This window comes from Bos grunniens, chromosome 14, assembly GCF_055505025.1.
Source record: "Bos grunniens cultivar Pamir isolate PY7600 chromosome 14, Bosgru_T2T1.0, whole genome shotgun sequence".
Lineage (NCBI taxonomy): Eukaryota > Metazoa > Chordata > Mammalia > Artiodactyla > Bovidae > Bos > Bos grunniens.
Genome location: NC_141178.1, coordinates 30,406,563 through 30,422,003, shown reverse-complemented (window position 1 = coordinate 30,422,003; position 15,441 = coordinate 30,406,563). Strand labels below are relative to the sequence as shown.

The window sequence follows — 15,441 nt, the reverse complement described above, 5'->3', positions numbered from 1 at the left end:
CATGCAGGAATCAAGATTGCCGGGAGAAATATCAATAGCCTCAGATACGCAGATGACACCACCCTTATGGCAGAAAGTGAAGAACAAGAGAGCCTCTTGATGAAAGTGAAAGAGGAGAGTGAAAAAGTTGGTTTAAAACTCAACATTCAGAACACTAAGATCATGGCATCTCGTCCCATCACTTCATAGCAAATAGATGGGAAAACAGTGGAAACCGTGACGGACTTTATTTGGGGGGCTCCAAAATCACTGCAGATGGTGACTGCAGCCATGAAATTAAAAGACATTTGCTCCTTGGAGGGAAAGTTATGACCAACCTAGACAGCATATTAAAAATCAGAGACATTCCTTTGCCAACAAAGTTCCATACAGTCAAAGGTACAGTCTTTCCAGCAGCCATGCATGGATGTGAGAGTCAGACTTTAAAGAAAGCTGAGCGGCAAAGAATTGGTGATTTTGAACTGTAGTGATGGAAAAGACCCTTGTGAGTCCCTTGGACTGCAAGGAGATCCAACGAGTTCATCCTAAAGGAAATCAGTCCTGAATATTCATTGGAAAGACTAATGCTGAAGCTGAAACTCCAATTCTTTGGTCACCTGATGCAAAGACCTGACTCATCTGAAAAGACCCTGATGCTGGGAAAGATTGAAGGTGGGAGAAAAAGGGGACAATAGAGGATGAAATGGTTGGATGGCATCACCGACTCTATGGACATGAGTTTGAGTAAGCTACGGGAGTTAGTGATAGACAGGGAGGCCTGGCATGCTGCAGTCCATGGGGTCGCAGAGTCAGACACGACTGAGTGACTGAACTAAACTGAATATGACATGGTAATGAATATAATATTTTAGAACATTTCTGTCTGTATTTAAATGAATTAATATTAAGATATATACGGATATTTCTTGGGCCTTCCCAGGCGGCACTAGTGGTAAAGAAACCCCCTGCAAATGCAGGAGATGTAAGAGAGTCGGGTTTGATCCCAGGGTCAGGAAGGGCACAGCAACCCACTCTAGTATTCTTGCATGGAGAATCCCATGAAGAAAGAAGCCTGGTTGGCTAAGGTCCATCAGGTTGCAAAGAGTCAGACATGACTGAAGGGACTTAGCATGTACATATATGGATATTTATAAATATAAGTTTTCTATTCAATGCGTATAAGGACAAATTAGATCTTAGTTGTGTAAAGTTAAATTTTATTTTTCAAAAATTGATTCTACAAAGGATATTGATAAAGGCGTTATTTGTGTTATGTAAATGCATACTTTGAATTTATTACTTACTGCTTTAATTTTATTTTTTTCCCCACTATAGAATATTTTAAGTAGGTAAAAGTTATACAGAATAGTAAAACAAACTTCAAAGTATTTCTATCCAATTTGACAGACTTTTAACATGGTGTTATATTTGCTTCAAATCTTGTTATTCTTGTTTTAAGAAATATTCAATTGAAACTTCTGAATTTGCACTGGGAAGAGAGGTGTGTGTTTTTTGTTGTTGTTGTTGTTTCTTTTAAGGGCTATCAAAAGAAGTCAAGCTGAAACCCTGCCTTAAATACATTTTCAGCTAGAGACAAAAGAAAATGTTGGGAGTAGTGGTTTGGGACTTCAAAGGAGAAAAAGGCAATCCACATTGATGGAAAAGTAAATGTTTGATAAATAAATGTTTGCTGGGCTGTGCAGAGACAAGGAGATAAAGAGTGGATTCTGCTCTCTAGCCCCTGCTGAGTTTCCACCGCTGCAACCTAGCCTATAGTCATTGCAGATATCTTTGGTCATCAGTCAGTCAGTTCAGTCACTCAGTCGTGTCCAAAAATTTGTGACTTCATGGACTACAGCCATGGACTATGCCAGGCTTCCTGTCCATCACCAACTCCCAGAGCTTACTCAGACTCATGTCCATCAAGTAGGTGATGCCATCCAATCATCTCATCCTCTGTCATCCCCTTCTCCTCCTGCCTTCAATCTTTCCCAGCATCAGGGTCTTTTCCAAGGAGTCAGTTCTTTGCATCAGGTGGCCAAAGTTTTGGAGTTTCAGCTTCAGCATCAGTCCTTCCAATGAATATTCAGGACTAATTTCCTTTAGGATTGACTGGTTTGATCTCCTTGCAATTGTGGGGACTCTCAAGAGTCTTCTCCAACACCACAGTTCAAAACATCAGTTCTTTGGTGCTCAGCTTTGTTTATGGTCCAGCTCTTATATCCATACATGACTACTGGAAAAGCCATAGCTTTGACTAGATGGACCTTAGTTGGCAAAGTAATGTTTCTGATTTTTAACGTGCTGTCTAGGCTGGTCATAACTTTTGATTTGAGTAGCAAGTGTCTTTTAATTTCATGGCTGCAGTCACCATGTGCAGTGATTTTGGAGCCAAAAAAAACACAAAGTTTCTTACTGTTTCCATTGTTTCTCTATCTATTTGCCATGAAGTGATGGGACTGGATGCCACGATCTTAAGTTTTTTGGTTGAGTTTGATGCCAGCTTTTTCACTCTCCTCTTTCACTTTCATTAAGAGCCTCTCTTCTTTGCTTTCTGCCATAAGGGCCCATCTTTGGTCAGAAGTGTATTCTATTTTAGGTACATGCCCTTTAGCTAAATTCTTCGGTAGCTAAGTGGGAGGTAAAAAGACTATGTTTCTGTTTCTTAAAAATAATCACCCAAAATCAATATGTATGCCAAAGAGGCATATTTTGAGGTGGTAAATTTTGGTCTGTGAGTCTCTCATCTTACAGAGCAAAGTAAGAAAATGGCCTTGTCAGTGGAAGAATATATGAGCTATTTGGTACCAAACAGTAGGTGATTCTCTGGTGGCTCAGAAGAATTTCAGATTCTTTACCATGCGAGGAGCAATGAGGGAGACCTGGGTTTAAGCCCTGGGTTGAGAAGATCCTTTGGAGAAGATCTCCTGGAGAAGGGAATGGCTAGCTACCCACTCCAGTATTCTTGCCTGGAGAATTCGGTGGATAGATGAGCCTAGTGAGCTATAGTTTATAGGGTCACTCGTGACTGAAGTGATTAATGCTTTCACTTTCAGTAAGAATTTAGGATGACCAGCTATTTATTAGGGTTGTATGAAAATGTTAGCTGCTCCAAACCAGAGGATCATGGGCAAGCTTACACCTTGTGACTATGGGTTAGGAAACATTGATATTCTAGAGAATTGAGCTTGAGCAATGTGCCAAACTCTCCCACTGGAAGAGTCTCCCCATGCCATACACAAGAACCCAACTAACTGGCTATCTGCACAAATCGTGAGTAGTCAAGATTATTTTCAGACACTCCTATTCCCTTTATGACCGTATCCTCCTAATTATTAATTCAATGCTTATCTTTTTCATGTATGTATGCTTGTACATATATTTATATTTTCCATCATGTACATTTCCTTCATTCTATTTTCATAAAACATATTTTCATCATGTATACATTCTTATGAAAATTGTTTTTCCCTCTACATTATTTCTGAGATATACCAATGATAAGAGACATGTGGACTTAGTTCATTAATTTCTTTATGATATTCTATCATATGACTATCACAAGTAATTTGTAAATTTTTCTGATAGATACTTAGGTTAAGTTTTCTGTTAGGAATCATGATGATATATCCATCCTTTTGAATACTTTGTTGAATATATCTATTAGATTCTAAAATATCTGTATATCTAAGAGTGGTAATACTAGATCAAAGGATATAAACCTCTTGAATCTAACTACATATCCCCTAATTACTCCCAGAAGAGGCTATACCAATTTATATTCTCAACAGCACAGAAAGCATTTCAGAACCTCCACATTTTCTGAGTTATAAGTGATAAAAACATTATACTAAATTTAGGTGTTTGTATGACATAATGATTTAATAAACGTATGTATTTCAAAATGATTACTATATTGTCTATATAGCATCATCACCACTGCATATAGTTACAATTATTTTTTTCTTGTAATGAGAACTTGTTAAGATATATTCCCTTAGCAACTTTCAAATATAGAATACATATATTCTTAAGTATTGTCACCATGCTGTATATTACATCCCTAGAGCATACTTGCCTGGAAAATCCCATGGACGGAGGAGCCTGGTAGGCTGCAGTCCATGGGGTCGCTAAGAGTCGGACATGACTGAGCGACTTCACTTTCACTTTTCACTTTCCTGCATTGGAGAAGGAAATGGCAACCCACTCCAGTGTTCATGCCTGGAGAATCCCAGGGACGGGGGAGCCTGGTGGGCTGCCGTCTATGGGGTCTCACAGAGTCGAACACGACTGAAGTGACTTAGCAGCAGCAGTAGCAGCAGCAGAGCATACTTATCTTATAACCGGAAGTTTGTACATTTCAGGGAGAAAAAAATTTTCCTCTGTTCTTATAGATTCTTCTAGCTGATCTAAGAATTAAATTGGTATGAGACAGATTAACAAGAGAAAATCAAACAAGTTTAATAATGTGTATACTTGGGAGAGACTTATGAAAACTGAAAACCTTTTCCTGAGAACTAATTATCTTCATGCAAGTTTTCAAATGTATAGACATAAAAATGTTCACAGTGCTCTCTTGCATTTTCTGTTGCTGTATTTTTTTTATTGGAATTGCCTGGTATTTTTGTTAATATTACTTTCACATAATTTACTTATTCCCCATTTTCTCTAGATTGGCTTTTATTTTTATAATTAAAAAGCAAATAACATATTAATTTTCATATTTTTCTCCTCTTCCATTATGAGCTTCTGAGGGCTGTGTATTTTCCTCAAAGCACCACTGTAGCTGCTTTGCAAATGTTGGGATACGTAGAGTTTTATTATTTTACAATTTTAATTTGTTCTAGTTGTACTGCCTTTTGATTTTTTCTCTACTTAAGAGCTATTTACAAGTGCTTACAAGTCTTACAATAAATTTCAGTCTATACTTAATTATGAATTTCAAGCTTATTAGTACTGTGGTCAAATGTGTATGATTCCAGTTCTTGGTGTGTCTAAAGATTTGTTTTATGACCTCTATATGGTTAGTTTATGGGTGCAGTTTTTTTTTTAATATATATACTCATTAAATTAAGTTCTCTATATATCTTTATTGAATATGTATGTCCTTTGCCATTTAAAAAAACTACTTGGTCTAGCAATTATTAAAATAGTTGGGGAAATCTATTATAATTTTTTTAATTAGTTAATTTTTCTTTTTTTTTTTTAAAATGGTGATTTTTTTTTTTTTTTTGCTATGTTATAGGAACCCATTTTTGGGTACATATATACATATTTTTAATCTTATTTTGAGCTTTCTATTCCTTTTGCTTTTTCTCTTGTACTGGCACAAATTTCTCCTTTTATCAAAGTCATATAATTACTTGATATTTTATTGTTCATTTATTTCCTTATTTATATACTATGCACACTCCCATTTATGCCCCTCAATCCCTGTGCTGTGCTTAGTCGCTCAGTCATGTCTGACTCTTTGCATCCCCATGGACTGTAGCCCAGCAGTCTCCTCTGTCCATGGGATTTTTCAGGAAGAATACTGGAGTAGCTTGCCATGCCCTTCTCCAGAGGATCTTCCCAACCCAGGGATTGAACCGTGTGATCGAACCCATTGCAGGCAGATTTTTTACCATCTGTGTCACCAGGGAAGCCTAAGAATACTAGAGTGGGTAACCTATCCCTTCTCCAGGGAAACTTCCTGACCCAGGAATAGAACCAGGGTCTCCTGAATTCTGGTGGATTCTTTACCAGCTAAGCTACGTGGGAAGCCCCACTCAATCGCTACACATACACCAGAAAAACAAACTTCTTTAGAGCAAGAACTCTATTTACCACTATGAACTTATTAGAATAATGCCTACATACATAGTAATTGTTTGATAATTACTTAGCTGATTTTGAGTTGCTTAAAGAGGTGTTTTATATTTTAAATCAAGATATGATTAGAATAATAACATACTGAAATCTAAGGAAACTTAGAGACACATTCATGTCCTGTATTTTACAAATGAGAACTTGGCTTTTTAGGAATATCTGCAAGGTGATAGCTTTATAAACAAGACTCAGTTAAAAAGAGATAGAGAACTGTAAGCAAGTCAGTAAAGCTAGGTTCTATTGTGAGTTTGTATTTAACAAAGCATTTCCAGAGATCCATAGGATAACAGATAAAGGAAGAATGCCACAAATACTACAATACTCAGGACTCCTGCTGCTGCTGCTAAGTCTCTTCAGTCGTGTCCGACTCTGTGTGAGCCCGTAGATGGCAGCCCACCAGGCTCCCCCGTCCGTGGGATTCTCCAGGCAAGAACACTGGAGTGGGTTGCCATTTCCTTCTCCAATGCATGAAAGTGAAAAGTGAAAGTGAAGCGCAGATGATACTAATTTGTTACAGCATTCTTTCAAATGGAAACTGGACTTGACTTCACAATCCTTTCTCTCCTAATATCCATGTAGTCATTATTAAATCCATGTCATTTAGCACTTGAGATAAAATCTACTCACCATATCTTAAACTAAATGTATTGCCCTTCCTATTTCCCATCTTGGTCAATTTCTGTGTCCCATTATTTCTGAAAAGCTACAATTTATGCCACCACAGGAAAAAGGCCACTGATGCATTTTTTAAAAGGACAATGTTAATTACCTATTATGTACTTTACTCCAAGTACAGTTATTAGTTCTTTCAATACAGTATCTCTTTCTTTCCCATTAGCAAAAACACTTCTAAATGCAACAAAATGTTAACTAACAGCATTATCGGGTAGGTATTACTATACCTATTTTCAAATGATGAAATTGAGAATCAGATTGTTAAAGTGAATTGCAAATGATGGCATAAATTATCACTACCAATAAGAGTAAAGGAAGATAAAAATGTGAGTACAGGCAGAGAAATACATAAGCATTCCATGAACTACAGTCCATCCTGTACCCTGCAACTACTGCCTACCATCCTTGGTCACTACACCAGTTCCCATTTACACACAATTCCTTGAGGTCTTATTTTTATACTCCAGATGGTATTTCTTTACAATGTTATTGCTAAGTTTATGGTATTCCCGAAATCCAACCTAATTAACTTTCTGGACTGGCTCTCAAAACTCTCAACCCTCCCCATAGAATTTCATCCCCCACTTTAGGGTCTCCAGGATCTGTCTTTTCTTATCAGTCACCCTACCTTCTATTTTTATTTAAAAAAAAAAAAAAAAAACAGTTGGCTCTTTAATTGCCTGGTTCTTTAAAGCTCATAAAGTGGTCTTGTTGTTTATTTCTGCCATAGCCAAGCAAACATGTCAAAATTTTCAAGATAAAATGTACACCTGCAAAAGAAATTGACATATAACTGGAGGTCCTGGATAGTAAAAACTATTTGTTTTTCATTTGTAATCATGTTATATACTTTATTTTAAGCATGTTGATTTCTATTAGCTCTGAAAAAGTAAAGTTTTTAAGTCCCAACTCCAAATACTGATATTTATAGGTCTTTATTTAAAAAGCTATAAGTTCAGCACCTACTTCTATAGAGCTCACACCAGAGTATAGTTGCTATTGCTTGTGTTCATACTGATCTCTTCATTTCCCTCTTGAAGATAGACACTGAACCTTATTTTTGTTTATTTGCAAATACATAGGAATTCTGCAAACAAAGCATTTGAATGGTGAACAAATGCTGTAGTCAAACATCGCAAATACACAGCCTGCTAATAATAGAGATTCTGAAAGGAATACTACTTTTATTTACAAAAAGCAAATGCTATATGGCAAAAACCACCACAATATTGTAAAGTAATTAGCCTCCAATTAAATTTTTTTAAAAATCAAATGGTAGATATGCTCTAGTGTTGACAATAGTTGCTGCGGCTGCTGCTAAGTCGCTTCAGTCGTGTCCGACTCTGTGCGACCCCATAGACACCAGCCCACCAGGCTCCCCCGTCCCTGGGATTCTCCAGGCAAGAACACTGGAGTGGATTGCCATTTCCTTCTTCAATGCATGAAAGTGAAAAGTGAAAGTGAAGTCGCTCAGTCGTGTCCGACTCCCAGCGACCCCATGGACTGCAGCCTACCAGGCTCCTCCGTCCATGGGATTTTCCAGGCAAGAGTACTGGAGTGGGGTGCCATTGCCTTCTCCGTAGACAATAGTAAACTAAAATAAACAGATATTTGAAGGTAAGGGGAGATGTTTTATTAACTTGACATCAATGTCCCCCAAAAGTTTAAATCAACCTAGTCTCCAGTAGTCTTCCCTGAAGAATCCCCATGGACAGAGGAGCCTAGAAGGCTGCAGTTCTTGGGGTGGCAAAGAATTGGACACGACTGAGTGACTATGCACAGATAAATTAATGTAATTTCAATAAGATACAATATTAAATGTATACTTGATAAACATTTTAGCTTAATGCTATCTTTTGCATTGTTTTGTATTAAGGTTATTTTTAATTATGTTAATAAATATATTTTAAATATTTAATAGGTGTAACTGATAGGAGGGATGATTATATTCTTTAAACAAAATATTTACATGAAGAAGAGAGTATAGATACAGTTTTGTGCTTCTGAAGGGGACCTCCTGGCAGCTGCTGTTTTATCTGATAGGTACCAAAAATCTACAGTGAAAGATTTATGAATGGTTGTTTATATATGGGATGAGTTAGCCACCTGCTTCAAGAACCTTCAAATACAGTCAATTACTTTCTGAATTAATATATCAATTTAAGGTAAGACATATCTTTTCATAGAGCAACCTATTACATTTCAGCTTTATTTTCAGGTATTTTGCAGCAATTATTTAATTTCCAATTGTTTAATCAACAGTATTTTCCAAAATAAAAGAGATACATCTGTGGTTTATAATTAATTTCCATAGTGTGAACTATGGGTCTTCCAAAAGAAAGAGATCCTTTTGGGAATTACTATGATCTGAGGGGACTACAATGCATACACAGCTTGAAGGGAATTTAGCTCTTAGTTTCTGAGTTCATGCTAGCAGGTATATGCCCAATGGCACTATTCTGGAAATAAAAAGCAGCTGAATATTATATACTCTGATGACATCTCAAAAATAAAAATAACATATAACTTATTATCTACAAAACAACACTATTCTTAATAATGGTCCTTTCATGAGTATATACCCGTATGTGGGAATAAACTTTGAAGTTTGTTAAAGACTAACCTTTAACAACAAAAATATTATGGTTCTTATTAGCCCAGGAAAAAAATGTATTTATAAACAAGTCATTAAGTATTAATTGAACAAACATTATTTAGTTATTGTCATGCCTGATGCAAAGCATGATAAAAACTTTATAATGATATAGATATTGTGCTTATTATAATTTCATCTATATGTCTTCCTTAATAAAATGAAAACAAAAGCATAATAAAGCTTTAATTTTTCCTGTTGACTCTTCTTAAGGACACATACTTCAACTTTGTAATGTCAAAATTTTTCATTAAAATAAGCATTTACAATGCTTTAATTTCACCTGGAAATAATTCTGAAACAAATTTTTTGTAAGAGTGAAAAAATAGTCCATTGTTAAGATACAGGCTCTATTGCTTACAATCACGTCTGTCTTCCAGAAGACTGCTTCTAACATGCTTTACTTAGAGAATATAAGGCAAGGGACTCTTACCTGGGATCTATTCAGTAGGCAAGTTGCTATTATTCATAAAAGTAAATTATTCATACAAATAAATTATTTTATTAAATTAATTATTCATTAAAATACTATCAATTTGCTTCACATTTTTGTTTCCAAAATTGAAATCATTTTTCCATCTGTTTCCTGGACCTATATGTAAGGATTCTCCACATGTTCTCAAAATGTCCAGATGCAATTGCTATGGCAAACACGGAAATAAACAAGTGCAGTATTATTCATAGAAAGCTATTCACTAAGAATTTAAAGCAATATGTAAACATAAGAAAGAGATAAGTGAATCCTCTCAAAATGAGCCTAGCAATATAAAATTGTTGCAGAGGCAGTATTTTTATCAACCATGTTTCCCTTTACTCGAAAAGTAGGTTTGCATTATAGATTCACTAATACGTCACTGAAAATTTGGGGAAAACTTTAAAGAAGGAAAAAGCTAACTTTTCAAAAGATGGATGTTAGGCAGTTATACATGTCAAAGAGATTAATCCTTCTAAATAGTAATTTCAATCCTTTCTTTTCCCTCAAGGGATTTACTTCAATTTCATGAAGAATATAAATGGTAGATTGCTGTTACGCCTAAAAATTACATTGCATTTTCTGCTTATTTAAGGACAGGATTAATGTTTTTCTCTGAAAAATTAAACAAACTCACCTCTGTACTACTAAAGCCTCTTTCTTAGTGACCAAAGAATCTACTGGTTCTTTTCCTTCTGTTATATGGGATACAAATTTCTTATGCTGTGTGTGTGTACGTACATGTACATACCTTTGAAAGATCAAATTATTTAGTTTTGGTTGATGCTCAGAAATCAGGTTTATCTGACTTACAAGCTCCAGTATAACTTCTCCCCTTCATGTCTCTCATCCCCCTTTCACCTACTCTGCCCATTACCCCTCAGTGCTCAGTTTAGATGTCAGTTCTTCAGGAAGGTTCTGAATGCTGCTCCTTATACAACACACATCGCAACCACAAGTGTTTACTTAATGTAATTATTTTCTTGATAGACTGTAAAAGCCATGAAGGTTAGAATATTTTTTTATCACCATGGCTGTATTTCCAGTGTTACTTGGATAATGGGCTCTTAAGTAGTTTCTGGAAAGAAGGAAGGAAGGAAAGGAAGTGGGAATTTTTCATTTGGTATTCTATTAAAATCACTTAAATGTGTCTTTCCACCATTTCCTCTTTAGTTGAATTCAGAGAAATCTTGTGAAGTATGTTTCCTAAAGCATAAATTTCTCGTAATTTCCTGTAAGTGTTGAAGCACTTTGAACTCTGCAGACTTTAGCAAATGGAATAAAAATAATTTTTCTGTTAAAATTAATCAGATTTTGATTAATTTATTATGATAATATAATTACTATAATAGCCAAACACCAAGATATTCTTGACTTAAATTACAAAGATTCTATGACTCATATCCAAAGATATACCCATCTCCTGAATTCCCACTAACATAAGATAAATTCTAATGTAGCAAATCACATTTGTTATCTTGAATTTGTGACAGCCCTTCAATGGCACCCCACTCCAGTACTCTTGCCTGGAAAATCCCATGGACGGAGGAGCCTGGTGGGCTGCAGTCCATGGGTCGCTGAGGGTCGGACACGACTGAGCGACTTCACTTTCACTTTTCACTTTCATGCATTGGAAAAGGAAATGGCAACCCACTCCAGTGTTCTTGTCTGGAAAATCCCAGGGACGGGGGAGCCTGGTGGGCTGCTGTCTATGCAGTCGCACAGACTCAGACACGACTGAAGTGATTTAGCAGTTACATTGTACATTTCTATTTATCTGCAATGATAATAAAACGTAAATATTCATGTGTTACCCAGATCTGGTATAACAAAAGTATTCTACCACTTATTTGCCAAAATGGATGAACTAATATATTTCTCCCATATTTTCAAAATATTCTGTCAGTCTCTTTAAACAGTTCTTTGTTGTGAATGGAATTTACTTTTTAATTTGCGTTTTACTATTACCTTTGAAAATTCTTGGCTTTGATATAGACTGTGTCCAATAAGATCATGGTTTGGATATTATAAAGATTTTGCTATTATTTTTAATGGGCAGATCTCTGACAGATATGTGCGGAATGAGTACAGGAGGTAAGTTAAGAGAAATGGCTTCAGGGTGGAGACATAGGATCTTTTACTTTCTTCCTGGTGATTAACTGAAATTAGCATAGGCAGTAGTACTATATCTAAGTTCAGTCACATGAAATGGAGTGTACTTTATTTGGGGGAAGATTGTTTAAATAATGAAATATTAAATAAACAAGTTCTTCTTTTCCAAATAATTCATTTAAAATACTTATGCATGGTTGATAACATAATTATAATAAACTCTGAAACCCTGTTTGACTATATATATTAGATACTAATTTTAACGAGAAGACCAATTAAGAATTTTATCTTTTTTTAACCAATATAAATCAACAAAACATCAGATATGGTTGAGGGCTACTTTGTACTTTTAGCTCTGAAGCAGAGGCAGAAAGCATGTTGGTGCTTTCTGTCTATTTAGAGGCAGAGATGAAGATATACTGATAGCTTCCTAGAATGTGCTATTTTAAAATAATTCATTTTATATCAACATTACTTTACAGCAAAACTCCGAGAGTCCTGCTTTGATCCAGGCAATATAATGAATGGCACCAGACTGGGAATGGATTATAAATTAGGGTCAACAGTAACCTATTACTGTGATGCTGGTTACATTCTTCAAGGATATTCAACACTCACCTGTATCATGGGAGATGATGGAAGACCTGGATGGAATAGAGTCTTACCAAGTTGTCATGGTAAGAAACTACCTTTTGGCTGAGTTTTTATAATTAGAATCAATTAAAGCTACTTCTGTTTTTTTTTAACAAATCAACCATTTAACACATGATCTACAAGTGTGGTGTAGGCAATGCAGATTTTATCGAGGACTTTTTAACTGGTTTCTGTAAATAAATGATTTTGGAAAAGTGCTTATATTCCCACGTGTCTCTAAAGCAATGTGCATGTTATAGTGGGCCAGCTCTCTGAGAGCAGGGATATTTTGTTCATTTTTTTTTATCTTAAGAATTTAAAGGAGTTCCTAAAACTTCAGGTTCTCAGGAAATATTGACTGAGTAATGAGGAAGAAACACATTGAAACTGTTATTTCAACAAAAGTAGATAAATGCAATACCTAGAATATTATCAATAATCAGTGGTAGATCTTAACCAAGCATATGGAGATACATACATTTCTCCTAAGAACTAAGTTGTTTAAAAGGAGTGACCAAGTCAGAGCTACTGAGGCAGCTCCAAAAGCACAAGGAAGACCCAAGTGTGCAAAAAGATGGAGAAATAACTAAAGTTAGTTTCAGTAACATAATATCAGATGAAAGTTGTCAGATCTGCTACAGCTATAGTTAGTACAAGACCAGTGCATCAAATTCAGAATGCTGAAGGATCTGACAATGATCATGGCCAAGAAAATATCATATATCTTAGAAAAAGTCTTAGGGAAAAATATATTCAAAAAGAGACTAAATATTTTTAAGACTAAGACAGTTAACAGAGGCACCTGAAACAGAAACATCATCCTCATTTGGGGATAGGGAATTTGCTAAGCAGTTAACCACAGTAAATAAGCAGCTCTTTCTAATGATTTTGAAGAGATGATCTACTGGACAAACGAAGGAAAACTGTAGGAGTCCCCAGTTAACAATGAAATAAGTTTTAATGATCATGGTTCAGAAATTCATGAATACATATTTCTGGATAAATAGCTGGAGGAATTTATAAAATAAAGTGTATTTACTACTGTGATTTCAGTGGAACAAGAAAAACCAGCAACTCTGATCTGTTGATTAAAAGTTTGGATTTTTGGTGTCTAATGCACATGGTTGTTTTTGTTAGAAATTTAATGTATTCACCTATGAGAATTATATATATATATATATTGGAGAAGGCAGTGGCACCCCACTCCAGTACTCTTGCCTGGAAAATCCCATGGGCCAAGGAGCCTGGTAGGCTGCAGTCCATGGGTCGCTGAGGGTCGGACACGACTGAACGACTTCACTTTCACTTTTCACTTTCATGCATTGGAGAAGGAAATGGCAACCCACTCCAGTGTTCTTGCCTGGAGAATCCCAGGGACAGAGGAGCCTGGTGGGCTGCCGTCTCTGGGGTCACACACAGTCGGACACGACTGAAGTGACGCAGCAACATATATATATATATGATTTCTAACTACCACAAGTCATTTAACCTCTCTAAGCTTGTTCTTTTCATACCGTTCATGGGGTCCTCAAGGCAAGAATACTGAAGTGCTTTGCCATTCCCTTCTCTAGTGGACCACATTCTGTCAGACCTCTCCATCATGACCCGCCCATCTTGGGTTGTCCCACGGGCATGGCTTAGTTTCATTGAGTTAGATAAGGCTGTGGTCCTAGTGTGATTAGATTGACTAGTTTTCTGTGAGGATGGTTTCACTGTGTTTGCCCTCTGATGCCCTCTTGCAACACCTACCGTCTTACTTGGGTTTCTCTTACCTCGGGTGTGGGGTGTCTCTTCTACTTTGCCAACAAAGGTCCGTCTAGTCAAGGCTATGGTTTTTCCTGTGGTCATGTATGGATGTGAGAGTTGGACTATAAAGAAAGCTGAGCGCTGAAGAATTGATGCTTTTGAACTGTGGTGTTGGAGAAGACTCTTGAGAGTCTCTTGGACTGCAATGAGATCAAACCAGTCAATCCTAAAGGAAATCGGTCCTGAATAATCATTGGAAGACTGATGCTGAAGCTGAAACTCCAATATTCTGGCCACCTGATGCGAAGAACTGACTCCTTGGAAAAGACCCTGACACTGGGAAAGATTGAAGGCAGGAGGAGAAGGGGACGAAAGAGGATGAGATGGTTGGGTGGCATCACCGACTTGATTGACATGAGTTTGAGCAAGCTCTGGAAGTTGGTGAAGGACAGGGAATCCTGGTGTGCTGCAGTCGATGTGGTCACAAAGATTCAGAAATAACTGACCTGACTGAACTGACTTGATGTAATGATTTCATCTATTACAAGATCAGATCAGATCAGATCAGTCAGTCAGTCGTGTCCGACTCTTTGCAACCCCATGAATCGCAGCACACCAGGCCTGTCGTCCCCTTCTCCTCATGCCCCGAGTCCCTCCCAGCATCAGAGTCTTTTCTAATGAGTCAACTCTTCGCATGAGGTGGCCAAAGTACTGGAGTTTCACCTTTAGCATCATTCCTTCCAAAGAAATCCCAGGGCTGATCTCCTTCAGAATGGACTGGTTGGATCTCCTTGCAGTCCAAGGGACTCTCAAGAGTCTTCTCCAACACCACAGTTCAAAAGCATCAATTCTTCGGCGCTCAGCCTTCTTCACAGTCCAACTCTCACATCCATACATGACCACAGGGAAAACCATAGCCTTGACTAGACGGACCTTTGTTGGCAAAGTAATGTCTCTGCTTTTGAATATGCTATCTAGGGTGGTCATAACTTTCCTTCCAAGGAGTAATCATCTTTTAATTTCATGGCTGCAATCACCATCTGCAGTGATTTTGGAGCCCCCAAAAAATAAAGACTGACACTGTTTCCACGGTTTCCCCATCTATTTCCCATGAAGGGATGGGACCGGATGCCATGATCTTTGTTTTCTGAATGTTGAGCTTTAAGCCAACTTTTTCACTCTCCACTTTCACCTTCATCAAGAGGCTTTTTAGTTCCTCTTCACTTTCTGCCATAAGGGTGGTGTCATCTGCATATCTGAGGGTATTGATATTTCTTCTGGCAATCTTGATTCCAGCTTGTGT

The 15,441-nt window shown here is 36.9% G+C and overlaps 1 protein-coding gene across 3 annotated transcripts in view; it reads left to right on the top strand.

The window, feature by feature from the left end:
• Positions 1 to 15,441, top strand: part of CSMD3 (CUB and Sushi multiple domains 3) — a 1,478,779-nt gene that overhangs the window by 1,141,451 nt on the left and 321,887 nt on the right. For all 3 annotated transcript variants that reach the window (XM_086335396.1, XM_086335395.1, XM_086335397.1), the window contains one exon: positions 12,242 to 12,436. In XM_086335396.1, coding sequence (XP_086191522.1) covers positions 12,242 to 12,436 — 195 coding nt within the window. The remainder of the gene's footprint in view (positions 1 to 12,241; positions 12,437 to 15,441) is intronic.